The sequence below is a fragment of the Rhinolophus hipposideros genome (genome assembly GCF_964194185.1).
Source record: "Rhinolophus hipposideros genome assembly, chromosome: 7".
In the NCBI taxonomy this organism is placed as follows: domain Eukaryota; kingdom Metazoa; phylum Chordata; class Mammalia; order Chiroptera; family Rhinolophidae; genus Rhinolophus; species Rhinolophus hipposideros.
In genome coordinates, this window is record NC_138053.1 from 15,899,155 (window position 1) to 15,923,549 (window position 24,395).

The following is a 24,395-nucleotide window of genomic DNA, read 5'->3' on the forward strand; positions in this document are numbered from 1 at the left end:
GCGATAAAACTATTAGATAAACATGTTTGATGGTACAATCAGTTTTGGAAACCCCGATTAACTTATTCTTCAGGTTTCTGCTTCCATGCAGATGACTTAACACAGAAAACACATGCATATTCATTGTTTTCATAGGATTCTAGGTATTCCAGTTATAGACTTAAAAGGATCACTGATCTGGTGACCTATCAAGGGAGTTGGGTTAGATTAGTCAATTAAATTGTGACAGGTTCTGATTATAAGGTCTCTTCCTTTACTAGTGTTATTATATCCCTAAGTAAAATTACATGTCAAGGCTGAAAACTTTCTTCCAATTTGGAAAATCCACAATATATAATGAAAAGAGCCTATGCTAGGCATCAAGAGACTAAAATTCTAGTCCCATCTCTTTCATTTGTATACTCCAGAAGTAAGTTTCTCCATCCGGACCTCAGTTTCTCCATCTCTAAAATAAAAGCAGTGCAGGGCCCCTTAGGAAATGTGTGTGTTACATATATCCATGGTCCAAATGTACAAGCTGTTCATTGGACAAGAAAAGAGCTGTCTTCTCTGGTCCTCTCAAGAGCCAATCTGCCTATTTTATGGATGCGAAACTGAGGCCAGAGGAATGATCATGAACATAGCTGAAAGGCAGGAGGCAAGTTGGACTAGGCTACATCTAAGTTTCCTGTGAGCTGACGATGCTACAGCTTTGGGGTATTAATACTTTCTCATTTTATTGGGCCATCCCAGGGCCACCCTCATGCCCAGATGGGTCAGCTGTAGGACGGTACCTGCTGAGAAGTACTGGTGACGCCCTGGAGTACAGTCTCAGGTGTAAGTTCTGAGGGCGAGTGGGATTCTAACGGAATTTACAATGAGTAGAAGGAACAGTAATAACTGTCTTACATCCCAAAAAGATTTAAACATCAAAAAGTTATCAAGAAATGACACGTAAGCCAGGGTTTTCATTTCACTTGGGATTCATAAAGCATTCACACTCATCCTTGCAACTTCTGTCTAGCTGCCACTGCCTTAAACAGAATCAGGTGGGAAAGAGAGAAGAGAAAGCTCCCTTGGGGACTTAATTGACAGGGGACTTAACTGACAACAAATTGAATATTAAATGCACAATAGGAAACACACCCTCTCAGTCTTTCAACCACATCTTCCAATCCCTATTTCGGAGACTAGAAAATTCCAAGCTCAATTCAAGTGTCACCGTAAACTCCTCTCTGTGCCAGATGATTTTATCTGCATATTTATACACAAAGCACAAACAACTTAAAATGTTTACACTGAGTACTAATGGAAGTCATATGTCAAATATAACGGGAGAAAAACGAGTACAGCTTTCTTCAGAACTAAAGCTTCAAGATATACAATATCTATGGAAAATCTGCCTCACAAATAAGAATGCACTGTTTACCTACACCATTTAATTATAGAGAACACGCATTTTTACCCTTTGCATACAGTGTCTGAAGTCTTGTTTTTTAGGGTTTTTTTGGGGGGAGGGGGATTGGTTTTGCTCTGCACTGTTGCCCGAAGCCCTGGAAGTCTCTTAGCTCCATATACAGAGTCTCAAAGCACATGACCACACACTTTCCTGTCATCTGTGGTCCCCATTTCCTTTAATCTCCCACTCCCAGGGAGAGACAGTGAAGGATCCACTACCACGTCGAAAAGCAGAAGAGCAAACACAGTAACAAAAGTCCTCCTCACATGTTCTCAGGGCTGCCAGCACATCAGCTTTCCTGTTTGAGACCAGGAAAACCACAGGAGTCTAGGATGGACTCCTCAGCTTCTTTTTACGGGGAGGGAGTCCCCTGAATTTATCACTAAGTACAAGCCTTTGGTGACAGCTTCTAATCATCAGTGATTCAGGCACAGCCACCCAGAAAAGCTGTACGGAGGACACACCACGTTGGCTTCACACAGTCCACAACTGCCCTCCAAAACAGAACCTACTGTGGGGGTAATGCTAAAGGGGTCAGGAAGGCGACGGTGGAAGAACACAGCCACGGCTGCTGAGTTTTCTGATGTAACATGTTTCAGGTGGATAGATCGTCATGGTGAATTCATAACTCTTAGGTGAAGTCCAGTTTTTCCCTTTGTGCTTTTTTTCCCTTCGAGAGCCAAGATTCCCCAAGCCCTCATCTCACGCCACCCTCAGTCACTGTCACTGTGTCAGCTTCGCGAGCGCACTCAGGTGTCCTGTGTGAACAAGGCTTCCGTGTACCACGCCCACTCCTCAACCTCATCTCAGCACTCGCCCTGCGAAGCGCTCTGTGGATGATGATGGCTACACCGAATATTTACGTGAGGCCTCTGGCCTTTTTCACTTTAAAACTCAGAGAAGCTGACACTGTTCTTTTGCTTTTTCTGTCTGTCCCTTTGCAGGAAGAGTACTTTGGTCTACCTTACTCAGGTTCTTTTGGCAACTGTTCAGCTGCAGAAAGAACAGCCTAATGCATTTTTTAAAAAACAAGTATTCTAATTTCCTTAGAAGTTGGAACTTCATCAGAGGCAATTTTTTTACATTCATTCTCCAGTTGATTCCATAGATGTACTCGCCAGACCCACTGAAAATTCAGTTTTTCTCACTATCTCTCCAACACCCAAAAACCTAAAGGCAGGGAATGCTATGAGGGAGCAATACGATTAAATCTTGGAGTGGGAAACAAAAGAAAACTAATTTGTAGAATTGACTAAAAAAAAGCACAGACCCTTTCTACATCTGTTTTCACCTTTAAGCTGAAATTTCACTTCTCTGGTCCACATAACCAATTTTAAATAGAACCTAATTAAAGCTAAAAGAAACAACCAACAACATATTTATAATTTTAAACTTTCTTTATTTTAATCTAGAATGCCTGGTAGCTTGATATATTCTGAATCTCACCCATAAGTTCTGAGAAAACATATTGGGATACATGATTATTTAAGCTACATTATATTAATTGAAGATATGAACACATCTTACCTGTAAATATGTTTCCAAGCCTTGTCGTCGTTGTTCCAAGACTTTTGGGACCCAGTTCCTCACATGTTTAGATGGAATTTCTGGTGTTTTAATACATTTCTTAAGCTATAAAGACAGAAACAGAAAATGTCTCTTAATTACAAAGACATTATTTTTGGGGGAAAAGCCAATAAAAGAAAGTGAATCACTACTACCTCCAGTAAAAAAATATAGGAAAATATAATAACACTAAAATTTTGTCAAAAAAATTTTTACATAGTTGTCCTAAATGTTCAGATTTTAGAAGTTTTGTGTTTTTGGTAATTATTATTGTACATCATCTAGTGTTTCAGATTGGAATTATTTTTTCTGAAAAATTGTAAGTTCAGTAAATGAATTATAAAGGAAATAAAGAAGTTTGTAATTTCTCAAATCAATTAATACAGTGAAAGTTTGGTTGGATGAAGTGCTTTTCTGATGAAATCTTTCTACATATTTTTCACATAAAAAAGCAAAACTAAATCAATTGTTTACAGTCATCATTCCTGGAAATGCCATATGAACTAGGCCACATCATTTGGAGAGTTTCTTGCAAGTTTTTTAATAGAACAAACTCAAACACAGAGAGACTCATCTTTGCAACATTCCTAAGAAGTAGGTGCAAATTCTGTTTATGAAAACTGAATGATGGCTCTCAGCTAAGCTTTTCTGGGCAGCAGTTTTCAGGGACTATATAAATGAGGAAAAGTTCTATTGCAAGTTGAATTAGAGCTGCCTGTGGAGAGGTATTCTACCATATCCACATCCTAAACCTATGAATATTAACCTTGCATAGGAAGGTACTTTGCATACCTGATTAAATTAGGAAACTTACAATGGAGAGATGAGCCTAGATTATCTACATAGATTTAATGTAATCGCAGACGTAGATTTAATGTAATTGCAGGAGGGTCAGAGGCAAGGAGAAATTGGAAGTGGATGGCTTTGATGATGGAGAAAAGGCCTTAAGTCCAGGTGACCTCTAGAAGCTGGAGATGGGAAGGGAAAGGATTCTCCCCTACAGGCTACTGACACCTGATTTTAGCTCAGTGAAATGCATTTTGGACTTCTGACCTTCAGAAATATAACAAATCTGTGTTGTTTCAGGCCACTAAATATGTACTAGTATGCTCGAATGGCAAGAAGAAGCTAACATACTGCCCCTAAGATGGAGTGCATTTTAATATTCTAATTAAAAACTTGGAAAACATCCTGAGATTGCTCCTTTACTACACATGCAAAGAAACAGCATAAAAGTCTCTAAGAAAATGCACAGAGTTAAACCCCAGCGGCTAAAACTGTAATAAGAAATTCTTCCCATACATAAGCATATATTCACCATTAACCATTTTAGGCTGAAATTTGTTGCATATCATGAAAGAGAAGGGGTCCTTGCATTTCAAAGATCAGCACTCTTAATTCAAGACAGAGGCTGAGTTTGCGGTTCACTCCTCCCTCCATACTACCTGAAGTGTCATTAAATAATAGTGTGAAAGTGCTACCTGCAACTCCGAATCTATTCTTCTTGTCTTCCTCACCAACAGAACTCCTGGATTATTCACAATAATGATATAGTCTGCTAAATTTGCCTAAAACGCTAAATTTTTCAAACTCCCTTGCAGAGAGTGGAAGCCAAAGGTAGTCAGAAGTCATTGCGAAGGGCTTTCTATAAAAACTCTTTAAGTGGTGTAAACTCAGCGGGCTTGCACTGTCTATCCTATTCCCCTTTCACCTGCTTTCTGTCTAGAATGGACCATGATGGCTGGAGCTGCCAGGACCATCTGCCACCATGAGGCAGCTCTGAGGATGGAAGCCAGATGTTCCAGATGACTGAGCAGAAAGAAAGGAGCCAGTCAGTGTGCCTGGCAGCCCCCTGGAGCTGCCACGCAGCCCCGGACTGCCCACCTCCAGACTTGTTTTTTAAGAGGGGAAAAAAAATTTTTTTTTTAAGGTTACTGGTATTTGGACTTTCTGTTTTATGTACTTGAATTTAATCCGGATAGACATTTTAAAGGGAAGAGAGACAAAGGGAATAGTGCAATGAGTAGAATAGGACAGGGAGGAAGGGATAATCACCAACTGAAAGATGAATAACTTTCCAAAAGCAGGGGCGTGCAATGAAGACCATAGAGAAGACGAAGCCCCACCCAGACCACCTCAGGAAGGGGCTCTGTGCTCAGGGTTGGCATCAAAAAGCAATAGGCAAGGCTATAGCTTGTCCCAAAGGAGAGGCTACTGTCCTAGTCCTACTCACCACAGCAGAGTGACAAGCAGCCTGGTTTTATCCCTGGAAACACAAACCCTACCCCCCTCAAATAAGAATCAGGGTCCCTGAACAAAATGAATGAGGTGTTTAGGTTGAACAAGGGTGTTTGCCATTCTAGTCATACTGGTTTTCATGGGGTCCCCAGACTAATAGCTGGCTCTGTCTCCTCATTCCCTACATACAATGAGGCCCTTTAGTAGACACAACCTACGGAAGGACCAGATTTATGTACCCAAAGCAAAAACAACAAATACCCAAAATAATTAATCTAGCTGGATGGGTCACTTTCATAGGAATCCAGGATCACTTTCATAGGAAAGCCAAAACTTTGAAAAAGAACGAGAAAAACAAATGGAACAGATAAATATCTCAAAGGAAACAGACAAATAACTGAAAAGATCTTTAAAAATTCTATTAGTGTCTGCCCAGAGATTTGTGAATATATTGCTTCTATAAAACAAGAACAGGTTGCTATGAAAAAGAGAAAATCAAACAAGAAAGATTTTATAAAGTTTAAAAATATAACAAAGAAGTAAAAAAGTTTAAAGGTAGAATATAAAACCATGGAAGTCTCTCCAAGTATAGAGTTTTTAAAATGAGAGAAAAAGTAGGTGAAAAGATAAAATACATATGCAGCAGATTTAATGTGAAATTAATAAGCCTTCCATAAAGAATAAGAGAAATACTCAAAGAACGAAAAAGTATTATATTTTTATATCACTTAATTTATACCTTCAGATTAAGAACCCATTGAGTATCAGTATAATATATTTAAAAAGACCCACACTTACTGACATTTATTTGTTGAGATTTTGGAATAACAAGGACAGGGAGAATTCAGAGGAAAAAAACATTATGGTGGCAAACAAAGGAAGCAGAACTGCAGTGGCAACTGACTTCTCATCAGCAGTAGTGCATGCTGGGAGAGCAATGCTTCAAAGATCTACTTTGAAAATGGATTTCTATAACCAGCCACACCATCAATCAAGTGTGAGAGAATAAATGCATTTTCAGACATTTAAGGACTCAAAAAATTTATCTCACATGCCTTCTTTTACGCAGAGTTGAGTATGTAATTCCAGAAAACAGATGAAAGCAAGGAAGAGGAAAACTAGGATTGGGACTCATAACTCTACCCCCATGAGCATGGGGAAGGGAAATCTAAGGACAGCTGGGCACAGCAGGCCTAGAGATCCTTCAGTCTAGACTGGAGCAAAAGTTCAGAGGATTTGCAGAGGGGAGCCTCCGGAAGAAGGTTGATCCCATGCAGTAGATAGTATGAAGAAGGTGGATAAATTTTAGGATTTGTTAAATAAAGTACATTATTCTTTTGTCTATTAGAAAAACTAAGTTCCAGGGAAAACAGAGTCCCTGGAGAAGGTCATGGGACACAAGACATTCAGTTCCTCGTATTCTGGTAGTAGAGACACTCCTGCCTCCATGGGACTTACATACCAGGAAACAGACAATGAACACATTCATAAAACAGGGTGAGGGCAGATAGCAATAGAGGAGCTGTGTGTTGGGGCAGACAGCTGGGGAAGCACTGTGTGGGGTGGGAATGTCTGAGGAGTGAGGTGAATCGCGCTGCAGGGAGCCAGGGAAGGTGCTGGAGAAGAAACGTCACAACAGAGAGCAATGGAAAGGGGGAGGGGGGAGACAAGCTTTGTGTTCAAAACACAGCAAGGAGGAGAAGGGCTTGAGAGGTGCAGCATCAGACACTGCAGGGCCTTGGACGCCAAGGTGGGAACTTGCATATTGTTTGAAATGGGAAGCAAACTGAATGTCTTCAGCAAGGGAATGACTTGATATAACTTTCAGAGATTATGCTGGGTTTTATGAGCAAGATGGACTGTAAGGGGACGAGAGTCAAAGCAAGAAGACCAGTCAGAAGCCCCTAGAGAAGTCCAGGCAAAGAATGACGGTGCATTGGGCTATGGTTCTGGAGGTGGAGGTGAGGAGAAGTAAAAGGATACAGGAGTGTGTGACAAGTAGACATGATCAGAGTGACCCCAAGACCCCTGTTTTAAGGTTTCTGACCTCATCTGGCAGCCATATTTTGGGTGACCTATTTGTTTACTGAAAGGTGGCAGAATGCTAACTTTTGCGTAAGTGGCAGAGAATACTAGTTATCGCACAAATCCACTGACTCTCTCTTCTACCGAACAGAACTCCTTATTTTCAGCTGAATAAACAGGACATTTCCCAATCTCCCTTGAAGCCATGCATAGCCATATGACTGTGAATTCTGGTCACAAACGCAGAAAACCGACACGTATGTGCAACCTTCAGGAAGTGTTCTTAAAGGGAAGGGCTCTTCCCTTCTTTCCTTTCCTCCTTTCTGCTGGCTGAATTACCCACAAAATGGCTAGACCTGGAGCCATTCACCTTCGACCATGAGGTGGAAGCTTTATATTGAGAATGCTAAAACCACAAGAGCCTGGGTCCCTGATGATCACGAAACTGCCACACCAGCTCTAGATATTATGTGAGAGAGAAACAAATTTGTGTCTGTTAATGTCACCATTATTTTGGGTCTAGTGTCACTTGCAGCCTAATCAAACCCCACGTGAGTAGGAGATATATACAGCTGATATGCTACCTGCCCACCCAATACTCACTCCCTACTTCTCGCAAAAGCACCCCAATGTCACTCAGGGTGCCACCATGCTGAGCAAAAAAAAATCTCAATTTCCCAAGTTCCCTTCCAATTAGGATGGCCATGTGACAAAGTTGGTAATGAAATGTAGTGTAAGTCTACTGGGTAGGGCTCCTGTTTTCCTCATTAAAAACAAACAAACAACAACAACAGCAAAAACTAGGCTCCTCTTCCTGGAGGAACTGCCTGGAGGAACAGCAGCTGTGTTGTAACAAAGCGTGCAAGTCACACGCTACAGTAAAGACAGTGAAGCAGAAAGAAAAGGAGCTTAGAACATGGATATTGTGGAATTGCCACATCAATGTGGACTGCCTACTCTTTGTTCTCTTGCAATATGAGAATAATTAAACTTTTACTTGTTTAAGAAACCTAGTCAGGTCTCTATGATATCCAACCAAAGGTAATCCTGACATAAAGGTATTCATTGTTCAGTTCTGGTGATTTTAAGCCAGAGATGCCCAGTAGGTACCCACATGGAGATATTGAGCAGATGGTTAGATATGAGCCTGTAAATCTGGGAGTCAGACTACATAAGTGGTATGTAGAGTCATGGGACTAGATGACATGACATTGGGAGTTAGGTACAGATTAAGAAACAAGTGCAATGTCAGAGGGATAGTGGATGGGGGGATGGGGGAGGGGGGTTCACAGTGTGAGGGATATAAATGATGAACGTCTAAGTATTACCTTGTCTTGTGCACCTGAAACTAATAAAAAACTAATAAAAAAATAAAACTGAAAAAAAAAAGAAACAGGACTGTGATGGGCAGGATCCTAAGACAGCTCCCTAGATCCCTGCCTCCTGGGGTATGTACATGCCTATATAATCCCTTCCCTTGGGTGCAGATAGGACCTGTGGCTGTGATGAAATCAGTCATCTTCTTGACTGGGTTACATTATATGACCGGTGACAAGACAGTCGCTCTCTTGATCAGATTACCCTTTATAAGACCCAGTCGTAGGAAGCTTTGAAGAAGTAAGGTACCATGTCACGATGGGGTCGCGTGGCTAGGACTAGAGGGTGCCTCAAGAAGCTGAAAGCTACCCCTGGCGGACAGCAAGAAAACAGGGACCTTGGTTCAACGACTACCAGGAACTAAATTCTGCTTATATGAGGACATGACAATATGAAGAGGACCCCAAGCTTCAGATGAATTCACAGCCTTGGCAATATCTTCATGTCAGCCTGGTGAGACCCCAGGCAGAGAACCCAGTAAACTTGTACCCAGACTCCTGACCCATGGAAAGTCTGAGAGTACATTGGTATTGTTCTAAATGGCTAAATTTGTGCTAATTTGTTATGCTGCAATAGAAAACCAATATAAAAGCCATGATCTGAGACATCAAACTCTGAGGGGCAGGGGAGAGAAGCAGGGCAAGTGAGGAGGGGGTGAATCAGTACAGCGAGTCAGGAAAGTGTTTCTAGAAGGGAAATAATCAGACTGTGTGCAAAGAGAGTAGGGAGCTGGAAAGTGGAGGCTCCTTTTTCAAGGAATTATACTAAGAGTGAAGGAGAGCAAGGGAGTGACCACGGGAGGGAAGCTTGCGTTCAAAGGTGAGTTTTACTTTGTTAAATGGCAAATATAACATCTATTGATGACATTGATTCAGTATTGAGGAGAGGGAGGAAGGAAGGGAGAGGGCGAGAGAGAAAATGAATTTATGATTGTAAGGAAACGTACACCTCATCTTTATACTATTTGAGGTATTTCTCAAACAAGAACAAGGTCAAAAATGCTAAATTATTCGAGGGTAATAAGCTTAGTGAATTTCAATTTAAACATAAAGCAACCTCCTTTAAAACTAATGAATCACAACATTTCTTATACGGTAGAAGAGAAAATCAACTCCATTATCTGTCTTTCTCTCCTTTTTTTGTTTTAATCTTGAAGATATAGTACTGAAAACATTTTTTCTTTGTATTTCTGTCAGGAGTACTGAGGAAGCCAATCATCGTAGCTGCTGGGACCTGTGACAGCATTGGTAGGTGAGTAATGAATTGCTTTAGATGAGGAGAGACAAACCCGAGACGATATGTTTCCAGAAGGGCTCAGCTGCTCACAAGATAAATACCCCTCTGCCACTCCGTGCGATGATTAACTGTTCTGGCCATGCTGCGTCCAGCCAAACGGCCTTTCTGACCCACGCAGATAGCGACCAGATTCCACGATACCACAAACACAGTCCCCTTTGCCTGGCGTGACCGCTCCTTCCCCTTTTTATACTGATAGAAGAGTTTCCACACAGCTTACTCCACACAGACCTCTGCGTACGCATTGCCTATAGAACCATTTTTCCACAGAAAGGAATACAAATACTTTGCCCAAGCACGTGAATAAAAAGATAAAAAGAGAAAAATAAAGAAGTAGGGGACATTTGGGGTAAATTCAATCTTTTACTTCCTATCACCCCTGCCTCCTTGGGGTTCCTGTTAGAGACACTACACATGGTGCTCTGTTCCTGGTTTAACTCCACGTGGCAGTTTTTTGGTTCTTTGGAAATATGTACTTCATTAAATTAAATATGAGAATGCAATATTTTATTCAAGCCAAAGACAGGCAACAAGAAGAATCAGGACAGTTAATTTAGGAATGAACCAGCAACCGTGTTTCCCGGAAACCTCTGTGAATAAAAGGGTGGGCTGGGAATGACAGGAAACAGCTGGAAAGGCATGCAAAATATGCTCAGCAGTGTTTGCAATGCAGGGGAGGCTCCTCTCTCTCAACACCCATGGCTCTGGGCCTAGGGAGGTGAATGTTTGAGGACCACCATTTAAAGTGATACATGACTTGCTGTAGAGGGGTGTGAGCAGGTGGCGCTGGGTACGGGAAAGCATTTACGAGGTTAATATTTACCCCGTGGTAGGGATAGCTTTTTTCTTTTTAAGGACAATAGGCAAAGAGTGGATGAAGACTAGGGTGGGGAGTTTGTTCTGGTTTCAGTGTGGTGGTGTTTGCCTATCTAGCACTAGCAGAGGTCCAAAGAAGTGCAAGTGCAAGCTGGGGTTAAACTTACATTGAATGAACTAAACTCCCACAGTTAAAACTGTCTTTGTGAACGAAACATTCCTCCAGTAATTCATAAGCATGCGTAACGTTCTCCAAATAGCCCAATTGCCAAATACTTATTTAATGCCTAACACGTGCCCCAAATTAATAGACAGTGAGGAAGATACAAAAGATAAGACACGGGCCCTACTTTAAAAAAAAAATGTATTCTAGTTAGTTGTCTATCTCTCAGATGCTTTTAAGTAGAAATCTCTACTCTAAATGGAACAGAAGTTCAAAGAACAAAGAGATTAGAGAATAAAAGAAACTCACATGGAAAGGGGAGAAGTTTGAAATGTTTCAGTTTGGTTTGAATAGATGTGAACACAGAGGAAGGACGTCAGGCACGGCAAAGACAGAGAAGTAGCGATTTTCACACATTGGGGTGAAAGGGGGGAGGGCTTGGCTGCCACTGACGTTTTCTTAGGAGTAGTAGTGAGAAATAAGACCGGGTTTGTGGTAGACAGAATAGGAGTCGCCCCCAAGATGTATGCGTCCCAATCTTGGAACCTGTGAATGTATTACCTACCTTCCATGACAACAGGGGCTTTGCAAGTATCATTAAGTCAAGCATCTTGAGATGGGAAAACTATGCTGGATGATCTGGGTAGGCCCAGTGTAATCTCGGGGGGAGGCAGAAGAGTCCAAGAGCAGATGTGATGATGGAAGTAGAAATTGAAGTGATGTGATTGCTGGCTTTGAAGATGGAAGAAGGGGCCATGAGCCAAGGAAGCTGGAGAAGGCAAGGCTCCAGAAGCTGGAGAAGGCAAGGAAACTGATTCCACCACCACCCCACCCCCCCCACTCCACCCCCGAGTCCCACCCCATGCTGAAGGAACATAGCCCTGCTGACACATTTAGAATAATAAATGGGTGTGTGTTTTAAAGCAAAGTGTGTAGCTGTTTGTTACAGCAATGGGAGAAAACTAATACAGGGTATAAGGTTATTGGTCTTGACTTGGTAGACAATACATATCCACTTCAGTGTATCTGAGTGAAAGAATAAAGATACAAATAGTGCTTTAGGAAAACTGACCTGTGACAGAGGATAAAAAAGGGAACATCAGAAATGACATCAGAAACAGTTAATGAAATACATAAAATGATAAGACTGGATTGGAATGGTAGGAGGAGAAAATGAAAAATGAAATGTTGCATATAATAGAAATTTAGAAGAATGAATCAACAGGGCTTGGTGACAGTCTGGAGAAAGTAGGAAAGACCTCCAAGGTTTCAAGCTTTGTGGCTTCAGCACGTGTAATGGGAGTAGGGGGCTGGGGGGAGGGGGAGGTTGTGTCTAAGAGATGCCTTTGAAAATATAACCAGTCTATAGGAATTCTTAAACATCAGTAGGCATGAAGATTATCTGGGATACTAGTTTAACATGCAGATAGATTACTGGGCTCCATCACAAAGATTCTGATTCGGCATGTCTGCATGGTATCCAAAAGTCTATATTTCAGTAAATCCTGTTCTGATTCAGGTTATCCAAACTTCACACTGAAAAATGCTAATCAAGAAAAACTAAAAAGAAATAGAATCAAACACTCATCACAGCCCTGGAGGAAACAACTAATCTTATGTAAAATATGAAGGGGTGAAAACTGACATATTAGACAACATAAAAATTTAAAACGATTGTAAATTAAAATAAATATCAAAGCCAAAATAAAAAGGTCCTTGGTGAAAAATACTTTAAGCAAATGCCTACTATTTTATTAATAGCCACACAAAACTAAGAAGCAAAAACAACAGAGACCCCAGCAGACAAATGGGAAAGCACATGAACAGAATTCTAAAATGAGGGGCTACAATCATAAACGAACTTACGAAATACCAATTAAAACAGCAGCACAGCAACACACATTGCTTGCAAAATAAACATCATTTTGGGGGGTAATATTCAAAGCTGATGAGATGCTGTGATACGTCTGTACTTGTTGGCTGCATTATACATCTACTAGAACCATGCTGGAAAAAAAAGTAATTTGACAACATACATCAGGAGCTGTAAAAATACCCATATGTTTTGACAGAGAATGCCTCTTTCAGTAATCGAGCTTGAGGGAACACTCTTGAATATGGGGAAAAAATTATATGTAATGAAGGCTATCAATTATTGGAAGTTTACCCTGTGATGTGCATGATTTACTCTAGTCTGTAAAACAATCCCGTAAAGTTAGTACTCTAATTATTCCCATATTAAAAACGGAGAACCCAAGGCACAGAAAGATGGCGTGACTTGCTCCAAGGGCGTAAAGGCAGGCTGGGGAATATTCTGCTTCCAGAGCTCTCACACTTAACTTCTACACCACAGCTATCACCATGTGGGAACACGGTCAGCACAGCAGCATACATCTTACTAAAAAAACTCAAGAAAAGAAGGAACATAGGAATTGCGTTAGGATAGTAAAACTATGTGTGGGTAACAATGGGTTATTTCCCCTGCCCCCAAACTTTCTACAAGATTTAATTTTATAATCTAAAAGTTACTGGAGGGGAGGAAAATAATGCATATTTTTTAAAAAACTGAATTTTTCAAAAGAATAGAAAGAAATCCTAAGTGTAAATAGTTAGGATATTGTTTTCATATTTTTATATCGCCACCTATAAAAAGCTTGGGAGAAATAATAATTCTTAAGAACTTTTTTCAGACAACCAGATGAACTGTCAAATGGGTGATGGTTTTGGATCTGCCTCAAAATTAGCCTGACAGTAAGTTGGGAGACATTTTTGTGTGTTTGTGTACACGGAGAAGAGCTCTGTGTATCTATTATTCTGAAGGTACACTTGTTCATACCGTTTTTCCCTGAAAATAAGACTGGGTCTTCTATTAAGTTTTACTCCAAAAGATACATTAGGGCTTATGTTATGATTAGGGTTTAAATCAAGCTAGGGCTTATTTTCCAGTTAGCTCTTATTTCTGAGGAAACACAGTAACTTATATGTTATTTTAGAATTAACTTGGGACATTGGCTAAACACTTAACAAGTTGGAAATAGAAGGTAAAGGGTAAGAACATCAGGACACTGGTAACACAGCAAATTTCATCCACTAAAGAAATAGCTGAGTATTTAAAAAAAAATTAATGAGACTAGATTTAGTTGCATTTAAAGGGAAAATATTTACCTTAAAAACGTAACAAACTACATCACAAAATTTGAATATGGAAACTGGGGTACTAAAATTCTAATAAAAGGTATAGTTGTGCCATGTGGCAGCAATAAATCAGTAAAGCTTGTGTATTCTGATTAATTTTTTTTGCTCATTTCAATCCTTCTTAACACACAATTTCACAGTCAAGATTACAGATTTATGTTTGTTTTTATACCCTACCATTATTTGGATTTAATTTTTTTTTTTTGGTATTTAATTGTCTTTTGCTATACCTCATAAAATTACAATGAGGCAAGTAAAGGAGATTTATAGCAACTGCTTTCTGCTCTTTAATACATAAAATTAGTGTCTCCCAACTAAAACTTTGCCCCACAAAGCTAATTTTTTCTCTTTATATATGTCCCTGTAAAACATGCAAAATGGAGAGATCTGAGAATTTCTATTCTTTTAACTCTAGTAGGCCTGGTGATATAATTTTAAAATAGCTAAAATTATTAACAGATTTGCAGAAATTGAGAGAAGTCCTAGAAACTTTAGGAATTTTTTCTGACTGTGGCTATCTAAGAACTGGCTACATAATCACTGGGGAAAGAGTCCTCTGACGCAGAAGAAAATAAATTGCATTAGAGAAGAGGACAGGGTGAACGACCCTCCACTCTAAGAAGCTTGGGCGGCCTCTGCTCAGGGCAGGCCTAATTGGCAGCCACCCAGCTGTGTCTCCTGTGGAGTTGGTCCCCGAGTATCTGGCGAGGACAGCTGGGCTGGGTCAGGGTCATGGGGAGCTGGGTGCTGACCTAGGAAGTTAGGAAGGAGGCTTGCATGTGACAGGCTGCCTAGTCCTGACCAGTCATCAAAGGCTGGGGAGGGGGTGGAGTTCTAGTTTTAATCTCCCTGTAAGGAATTATTTCATGAGGTATCCAGTGGATATCTCTCTAGAATCTGTTTCCTTGAAAAACAGTAAACAAAACTGAATTCCTTGAGAAGGACGTGAGACCCAGACTCCCCAGGTTTGCTTCTCTTTGGAGGCCTCTGGGTTGGTAAAATCAGCTGGCAATACAGCGCCTTAATCTGTGCTCACCTGTGTTGTTTCCTTTGGAAGTAAACCTGGATATAACAAAATTTTAACTGGAAATTTAAATGTAAATTATCCCTTGCCATCCTAACAGAAAAGTGTACAGATAATTAACTTAGAGTTCTCTTTAAAAGAAAACAGAGGGAAACAGTATCACTAATTTCTCAATAATATCCTACTAAAGTTTCTACTTCAGACACTATTCTCCTGACTAAAAAAAAAGTGGGAAAATTTAATTTTAAAAGATACTAAAGGACTTTTAATACAGAATAAGCACACTATCATATCATTTATGCACTGATGTTTCCCAGAGAATTTAAGAGGTGTTTAATGAAATTAAAATAGACTCTTTCTGAAAATACTTACTTAGTATCATCCCATTTAATTTCTTACCTAAGTCACAAAGTGAGGAAATTATGCCATACATTTTATATGTGTGCGTGTATATATATATTCACACATATAAAATATATATACACACATGTGAATACACACACACGTATCTGAAAGAAAATAGTAAAATTGCAATAACTCATACATGGTGATTTTCTGGGCAATTTCATGTGGCATTCTAGTTATTAAGGTAATTTGAGCACCTCAATGATGATTTATAACCTATAAGACATTAAATTTTGGTAGAAAATAAGGAAGTATTCACTCTTCCACTCTTTATTGACCATTTTTCCAAAAACTCAGCTATTCCTGTTGCATTCTCGTTTCTTTTATCTGAGACTTTTAATGAAACACCAGTCCTAGAACGTGGCCTTTGCAATTCAAAAGAAGGCTGTGAGCCCCCTTTTACATATTCCCCAAACAGTCCTTGACTATGTGTGACACGTGTATTATCTTTTCCAGGTATGTGTAAGTACAAGTTGATTTTAATAAATTTATTCCTGTTACGTAATCATTTGCTTTTTTCTTTTGCTTTCTGTCAAGTCCAGTAAGTATATTCTATAGACACAATAGGATCTGGGTCTTATTCTTTCTGAACCTACAATACTCAGCACAGCACCCTGCATATAGCTTGTCATTTCATATCTATTTATGTGGAAGATCTTAACAGAAAACCCACCTAGACAGCTCACCTAAATAATTTATTTTAAAAAGAAATTTACTTCATGGTAAAAGAAGTCAGACTGTTCCAAGAACTGTCAATGCTTTTAGGAACCCCAGAAAGCAGTCTTAACATTACACCATCTGCCATACAGAGAAAAGGGGGAAGAAAAAAGTTACCTTTTTGTGCAAGGCATGAAATTCGCTGTACCTTTTCTCCACAAAATGTTTTCTTCCATTCATTAGCACTTCTATCTTAAACACCTAAGGAAAAAATTAAAAAGATTAATTCCACCAGTTCGAAACACTCAATTGTCTGATGTGGTAAGTTTGTGACCATGATATATTTCATCCCGTTAATCACAGTGGCTGATCCCCCAAAACCTAGAAGGCTCTGGAGACCCGTGGCCCAACAGCACTGATTAATGAGCGCTCTAGCAAATACTAACAAACTGCAGTATCCCCGCAAACGTGACGAAAAACAAGAGAAACATAACTGCCTTAAAATGCTCCTTAACTTTTGAATCGGAAGACGATCCTCCATTAATATTATTTCACCAGATGACGGTACTGAGATAAAAGTGTGATGCTACCACAATGGTCTGGTACAAATCACAGCAGGCCCGTGACATGCCATTACGGTGGTTTCAATGGGGGCGGTGGTGCTGTGTCATCTCTAAGACGATCATGCAAACAGTAGTGCATTTTAGGTTAATTTCATCCTAACCTGCATATTCATCCCCTGTCTCAGCTGTGCTTATTCTGCTGTTTGCAAAACAGGGAAAATGTGGTAAAGGTTCATTTTCCCTGCATGATACGAGTGACAGCTTGTGCGTCTACCTCCAGAGGGCTGAAAGGCCAGATGAAAAGGCTCTCTGGGTGCACTAATTAGTAGGCACTAACATGACATTTTCTTGATTCTTAGGTCAGTGGGTCAAGACGGGGAACAAGGGATGAGAAATATTGTGAACCACTCATGAAAACACAGCGTTAAGGTGTGGTGGGGGAGGAATGCTGACAGGAACTGAAGAGAAGGTGCTGTTATTTTCAAGTTTGTCTGACTCCTCTTTCGTTGAGTGAGAGTTTGTCAACATCTAGATGAAGGAATACTATCCAATTACTTAGTAAGGCTAATTTCCTGTTTCAATTGTCCTTTTGGAAAAAAAACACAACCCAAAACTAAAGTCGAGGTCACATGACATGAAGAGAGTTAAAAGCGTGCTTACTTTATCTCTAAAAAGAATTTAAAAGTTAGCATATGAAAGACAAGGTCATACACTGTCATTATAAAAATAGAGCCCTACGGCTCTATATTTCTGCCTTATATGTAAATATGACTCTTTTGGAAAGCCAGAAATTACATCATCAAACATAAAATGAGTTTGTATCTTTGTGCATCTTTGAAGCAGAAACAAAATCTTCTGCTGCATGACTCAGTTTAAGAGACCTGCTTTTATTAAATAAGAGGTAAATTTTTTACCAATTTAACCAACATTTTATTCTAACATTTGGTTTTTCAAGCAATCTCCCTAAAAATACTTTTCTTTGGTGAATTTGTGAAAATAGTTTCTTCCAGAAACATATGCGTGTGCTTCAAATTCTCAAATACACCCACATTATTTTTTAGAAAATAATTCTGTTTACTAATTCACTAATGAAATTTCTTCTTCTTCAGAGACCCTGCCAGGAATAGAATAAGGAAAACACCCTGAGAAATACAAACCAAAGAAGCACAGCTCCAACTTGGGGGCTTGGTTATTAAGAGGATGCAGGGCCTCCTTTTTAGTGTCAGCTCCCAGATTTAAATCAGGACAATGTGGGAGCGATGAAAGAAACTGCCATCTGCTGAGCGGTGTAAAATAAATGAAGTTATGTTCTGAGTCCAGATACTTGGGCTTTCATCACAAAAACCACCACTTTAATTGGCATGTTTGCTGCAGAATCCATAGAAGAAAGTTGAAGACTTGGTAAGGTTCGACCTACTAGGTCACCCCTCAAGGTACCCCCTTTTGAAGGCCAGGATAAGACACATGACAGAGCGGAAGCCTCATGGAATGTCAACCCTTCTATCGACCAGATGGTTCCATTACCAAGTTCCAGGTACTTTTCACAATTACTAAATTCACGGGGACTTGGGGGTAGGGGAGGGGACACACACACACACACACACACACGCACACGCACAAAGTGTGTGATACATGTTATTTCTAATATTTTTATTATGTTGCCATTTTAAAAATGCACAATATACCTAATATTGTTAACATTTTTTTCTTTTAAATTCTGGGACAACATCTTGGAAAGAAAGCTGGTTAATAAGAATTTCCATGACAATGTGAAGCAAGAAATGGAGTCAATTTAATAAATCCTATTTTCCTGAATTCCACACCAGACTGATTTTTAAAAGAGTTTCTGATACATGTTGTCCCTGTGACCTGAAAGACCCTTTCCTGCTTTGCTTTCCTGGAAAACTCTTAGCAGTTATCTATCTAAGGTGGGGGCAGCATGGGGTGATGCTTGCAAAGCTCAAAGCACAGTATCTGGCACGCATTGATTTATTTTTTTAACAGATATTTCCTGAGGGCTTCCAGTGTGCCCAGGAGTTGTTCTAGGCTCTGGGTGTTCAGCGGTGAACAAAACAGGCAGGAGTGCAACCTTTATGGAGCGTACATCCTATCTAGAGAGGAAGGCCAACTATAAATACTGTGTTTCCCTGAAAATAAGACCTAGTTGAATAATCAGCTCTAATGTGTCTTTTGGAACAAAAATTTATATAAGACCTGGTATTGTATTATATTATATTATATTATACCTGGTATATTATACTATATTAATATTATATTATATATTATATATTATATTATATTTACATTACATTATATTACATTATATTATATTATATATTATATTAGACTGGGTCTTATATTATAGTAAAATAAGACCAGGTCTTACATTAATTTTTGCTCCAAAAGACGCGTTAGAGCTGATGGTACGGCTAGGTCTTATTTTCGGGGAAACACGGTATATGGACAAATATGGTGACATCAGGAAATGAGAAGAGCTGAGAAGTACAATACAGCAGGGTAATGAGACAGAACTGGAGACAGGGAATGTTGTGGACAGGATGGTCAGAGAAGGCATTCCAAGCAGAGAGGCGCTGAGAGGTATAAAATCTGAAGGGAACACTGGGGAAAAAATGAATGTGGCTGCCTCTCGAATTTTGTACTGGGAGTGGGTGGTCTTATTTTCATTCCTATTTTAAAAAACGTTTTTAAGTTAAGCCTAGGGCCAGGTAATTTGCACTTCTGGCCAAGCTAGAGTAACAGGGAGCAGATTTAACCTCCACGTGAAGCAATTAAAAAACCTGGTAAAATATGTGGGCAAAATGGCTCTCAAGGCATTGGACATGAGAAAATGAAGACAGTGAAAGATGGGAAACAAACAAGGGAAGCCCTGAGATGACCCCAGGCAGAGCCCCAAGTCCCCTGCATTGGGGAGCTGGAGGCTGAAGTAAGAGGAAGCCGACATGTTTTCTCTCCAGCATTCAGATGAATCCTCATCAGTACACAGGATTGGGGAAACTGTCCAAAGATGGGAAGAGATTAGAAAGAACAGTGCTCAGAGAATACAGACAACTGTGCATAGCACCTGCTCCCAAAAGCCAGAGCAGAAAACTTCGTGAGGCATAACTCTTACTTAGAGTTTTAAGAAGAGACTTGCCTTAGTCGTGGGCAAAGTAACTACACACTAAAAGCTCTTTCAGTGTAAAGTCCAGTGTAACAAAGCTGATTCACAAGATCCAAAAAGAGAAAACTGTTTCTGAGTAATTTAACCAAATGCCAGAACAAAGCTCAAGCATATTTTCATGAATACAAAAATATCCTGCATCCAAACGATAAAATTCAGAGCCTAGCATCCAATCAAAAAGCAGGAAAATACAACTCATAATGAGAAGAAAAACTAATCAATCAAAACTGGTCCTGAAATGATACAGATGATAAAATTAGTAAACAAGAGCATTAAATCATTACTAGAAGAGACTTTCTTACGTTCAAGAATGCAGAGGAAGGGTTGATCTTGTTAAGTGGATGCAGGGAAGATATAAAAAAGACTGAGACAACAGGTCTGGGTCCTACTTACGAAATTGATGTCTGTGATTTAACAAAATACACTGGATGAAATCAATACCTGATTAGACATTGCAGAATAAAAGATTAGTGAACTTGAAAACCTAGAAATAGAACTGTCCAAAATGAAATAGAGGAGAAAAAAAGAACTACAAAATAAATAGAATATTAATGAACGATGACACAACTTTAAATTGCAACATATATATGTAATTGGAGTCCCCAGAGTAGAGGAGAGATGGGGACAAAGACTGGCGAGAAAGACAAATATATTTGAAGAAATCATAACCAAAATTTTTCCCAACTTGGTGGATACTGTAAACCCACAGATCCAAGATCAATAAAGCCAAGCATAAAAAATCATGGAAAGAAAAACACAAAAATCCAAGGCACAGCATAATGAAATAGCCTAATGCCAAAAAGAAAATCTGAAAAGCAGAAAGACATAAAGTAATACTACATAGAAAAGGAAGAAAAGTTTGATGACAAATTTCTCAAATATTTCTGTAAGTAACCAAGCTTGTAAGAGTGATTCAATGCATATAGACTTCAGTTATGTTTTAACTTAGTGGAAAGTATGTAAAGTATCATGTTTAAAATAAAATGTACAATTAAAAGCCAGTTAACTCTTTAATCATTACTTTTAAAGTATGTAGGTAATTCTTCCCCGTCAAATGACAACAATAGCAATAACAACAAAGACTTGTACTCATTCAGTACAGTCAGTACTCTAAGCTCTTTACTCATGATAATTCATTTTATTCTCGCAATAACCCCATGAGCCGGGTACATGTAAGGAAACTGAGGCACAGATTAAGTCACTTGCCCAAAGGAACAGCTGCATTTTCCATCGAACGATTTGGTTCCTGAATCTGCCTTCTTAACCCCCACACAGACTGACTCGGGGTGGACACACTCCCCTATTCACTGGAGAAATGGACACTTGGAAGTGGGAGAAATCTGGACACTTGGAAGTAGGAAACATTCTACAGTGATAACAATCCTTTCCCTCCAGTATCCTCCCAAGGCTCTGTCCTCTGGAGGGGGCTTTGCAGGAACACAGGACACTGGCAGGGGGTGTATGTGCGGGCATGGCATGAAGTCTTGACACTCCAACTATTGGGAACCTGTGTTCTTCTCAATCAAAACCAAAACGTTGACCTATATACAAACAACATACAACTCTCTAGAGCAAAAGGGTGCTTTTTAATAAATTACTAAGTCTGTACTGTGCCAAACACTGGATTATACAATGAAAATATAAATAGACATTATATAAATATAAATATACAATAAAAATATAAATAGACATTACACACACATATATAATTATTATACAATACTGGGAACATTAATTATTGTGCTCAGTTTTTAGAATCAATCTATACAGCATAGAAGACAATTATTTTTATAGAACAGACTGTAAATATTTTAAGCCTTGTAAAAATCATGGCATAACTAGCAGAAAATAGATGAATGTGAGAGGAACTAGGTAAAAGGAAGTACACGGGGTGCAAATTTTTTCATCTTACATAACTAGTAGTCAAAGGACACTGATGAAAATTGGTGGATGAAGAAAGGGGTTAAAGTTATGGAGTAACAAATAGAAAAGGTTATACTGTCAATTTTTTAGATAAAATTAAAATCATATACATAGTGAAAATGGAGTGTGGACAGGAGGGAAATATAGCAGTGCTGTAAACTAAATTCCTATTTCAAAGTGGAGGGACAAGAGAGATTTTCTAAGACTCAGATATCAATAAATAGAGAATACAAACATTCCATTTAGAATTATGGTACTTATATTAGAAATTTATCAACTAACTTCTGGTTCTGGAAGGTACTAGACACATGTTTTTCCTGTTATATATTTAGGTAGTGTTAGAATTTTTCCCATATATATGTATTACCTTCAAACATCCTAATAATGAAATAATCCCTGCTAAATGTTTTAGTTTTAAATCTCTCTGGTTACAAACGAAGGATTTTTCTTGTGTTTATTGAGATTTATTGGATTTTAGGTTTTCAGTCTAAACCCCAGTACTGATTAATTTTAGCTGCAGCTCCTCGACTGATTATTTGATTATGAAAAGTCTCCATTTTTCTTTTCCTCTTAAACTGTATCTATATGACACAAAACCAATCAATCAATTCAGGGTGAAGGGAAAAATGCGCTCAAATACATCGGGTCATACATGTTGATTGGCTAACATTTTTTTTGTTGTCAGTTTTAACATCACAGAAGTTTGACTTAGACTTTTCCATGAAATGTACACACTGCTCCTTGGATTACCTGAGTTGTAGCAAAAAATCACATATTGTGTTAAACAACTGAGTATTCTGGAAGGTAGGCACTCTATGAACTTTATTATTCTCTTTTATGATCTGCTTTGTAAGAACGAAAACAGATAAATGAATTTTATCTGCACTACTAATTTTGGGCAAATCTACATATTGAGCCATAGCATCTTCATTAATAAAATAAGAATGATAAAACAATGTCTACTGTACCAGTTTGTTAGAAAATAAATGTCTTGGTGCTTTGTATGATGCTGTGAAGCGGAATGAATCATTATTAATTATTAATACTAGACCAAGTCTCCAGCAGGAAGCACAGTGGTTGTCATGGGTATTTGAGGACAGTCTTCCTCACAAGCTGCTTAAGGAAGGGATTTGTGGTTGAAATAGCTTGTCATGTGGAGGAACAAAAAAGTCCATCATTCTTTGCTCAAACTACTTAGCTATAGATGGCTACAGCAGAAAGGAGTGAATCTTCCATCTGCCCCCAAATTGTCCAGTATCTGCCCAACCCCTCAACACAATCTTGTTTTCCACAGCTCCCCTGGAGGAGCCAATCACAGCCAAGTCCTTCCTAAATCTTCCCACGCTAGGCACGACTTCACAGAGCATGCTCCCCGACCCCAAGGCTTCTGCTCACAGGTGAGCCTCTCTAGGCCCAGGATTCTTCTCCTATCCTCCTTGCAGCCCTCAAATGAAATTCCACCTCCATTCCAAAGCCTTCTGGAACTTCAGGCATCACTCCGTACCTCCCCTCTAAGCATTTAAATGGCACAATCATATTAAAGTGCAGTCACACTCTCTAATTTTCAGCAAATGCATCACTATTGACTATTTCATATCGATACATTTTATGCACCAAATAAACTGGAGGTTTTGAATAATTTTTTTGAGGGAAAAATAATCATCAAGAAGAATCTGCAATGATGTTTTGAGAAAGCATTTGCAATACAATACTAACTGAAAAAGCAGGATAAAATACTTTATCCATACGGTGCTACTGGCTAAAATATGCACATGCATAGAAAGATAACAAAGGAAATAGGTCACAATGATGCCTGAATGGTAGAAATTATTATAATTTTCTCTATAATCTATATTTTTCACCAGAGCATATATCATTTTTATAATTAGAGGGGAAACATTAATCAAAGTCCTGCCTTCTAAAGTTAAACTAGAGTAAACGTAACAAACGAGTATTCGTTTTTTTAATACAACTATCAAGTTCTAACGAAATTCATTTATGGATTTCCACAGATATTTACTGAGCATTTGGTATTAATAACAGCAGTAGCAGCATTTTTTGACTGCTTAGTATGTACTAGGCAGTATTCAAAGCACTTTCATTTATTAACTGATTTAATCCACACAGGACCCTATGCTATAGATACTGTTATTATGCCCACTTCATATGTGAGGAAACCACGCCATGGATAGTTACACAACAAAGGCACGGGTCTAGGAGCTGATTTATTAACCCAGGCAACCTGGCTTCTGAGTCCACAATCTTATGTCCTATAATTTTCTAACTACAGAAACAATGGTGAGCGAACTCCGAGAACCCAGAATTCTCGCCTCTATGGTGCTTACACACTAGTGAGAGTGATTGAGAAAGTAGTGAAAACAGTATCTTAATTATACGGCAGGATAAATACTATAAAGGGAAAGGATAAGAAGCTATCTGAGTGCCTAAGAGAGAATAAGATTTGCACTCAGGGATCAGGGAAGCTTTCCTTCAAGAGCCCAAGAGCCGACGTTTCAGAATAGATGTAC

General features: G+C 39.0%; 1 protein-coding gene across 4 annotated transcripts in view; it reads right to left on the minus strand.

Moving 5' to 3' along the window:
* The window catches only part of SNX24 (sorting nexin 24), a 142,540-nt gene that overhangs the window by 51,993 nt on the left and 66,152 nt on the right, over nt 1-24,395 (minus strand). For all 4 annotated transcript variants that reach the window (XR_013993688.1, XM_081054350.1, XM_081054348.1 and 1 more), the window contains exons 2-3: nt 16,378-16,461; nt 2,966-3,070 (exon numbers count right to left, since the gene is read on the minus strand). Coding sequence is in view for 3 of the 4 variants with exons in the window: in XM_081054350.1 (XP_080910476.1) it covers nt 2,966-3,070; nt 16,378-16,461 (189 nt within the window). In the remaining variant the exon portion in view is untranslated. The remainder of the gene's footprint in view (nt 1-2,965; nt 3,071-16,377; nt 16,462-24,395) is intronic.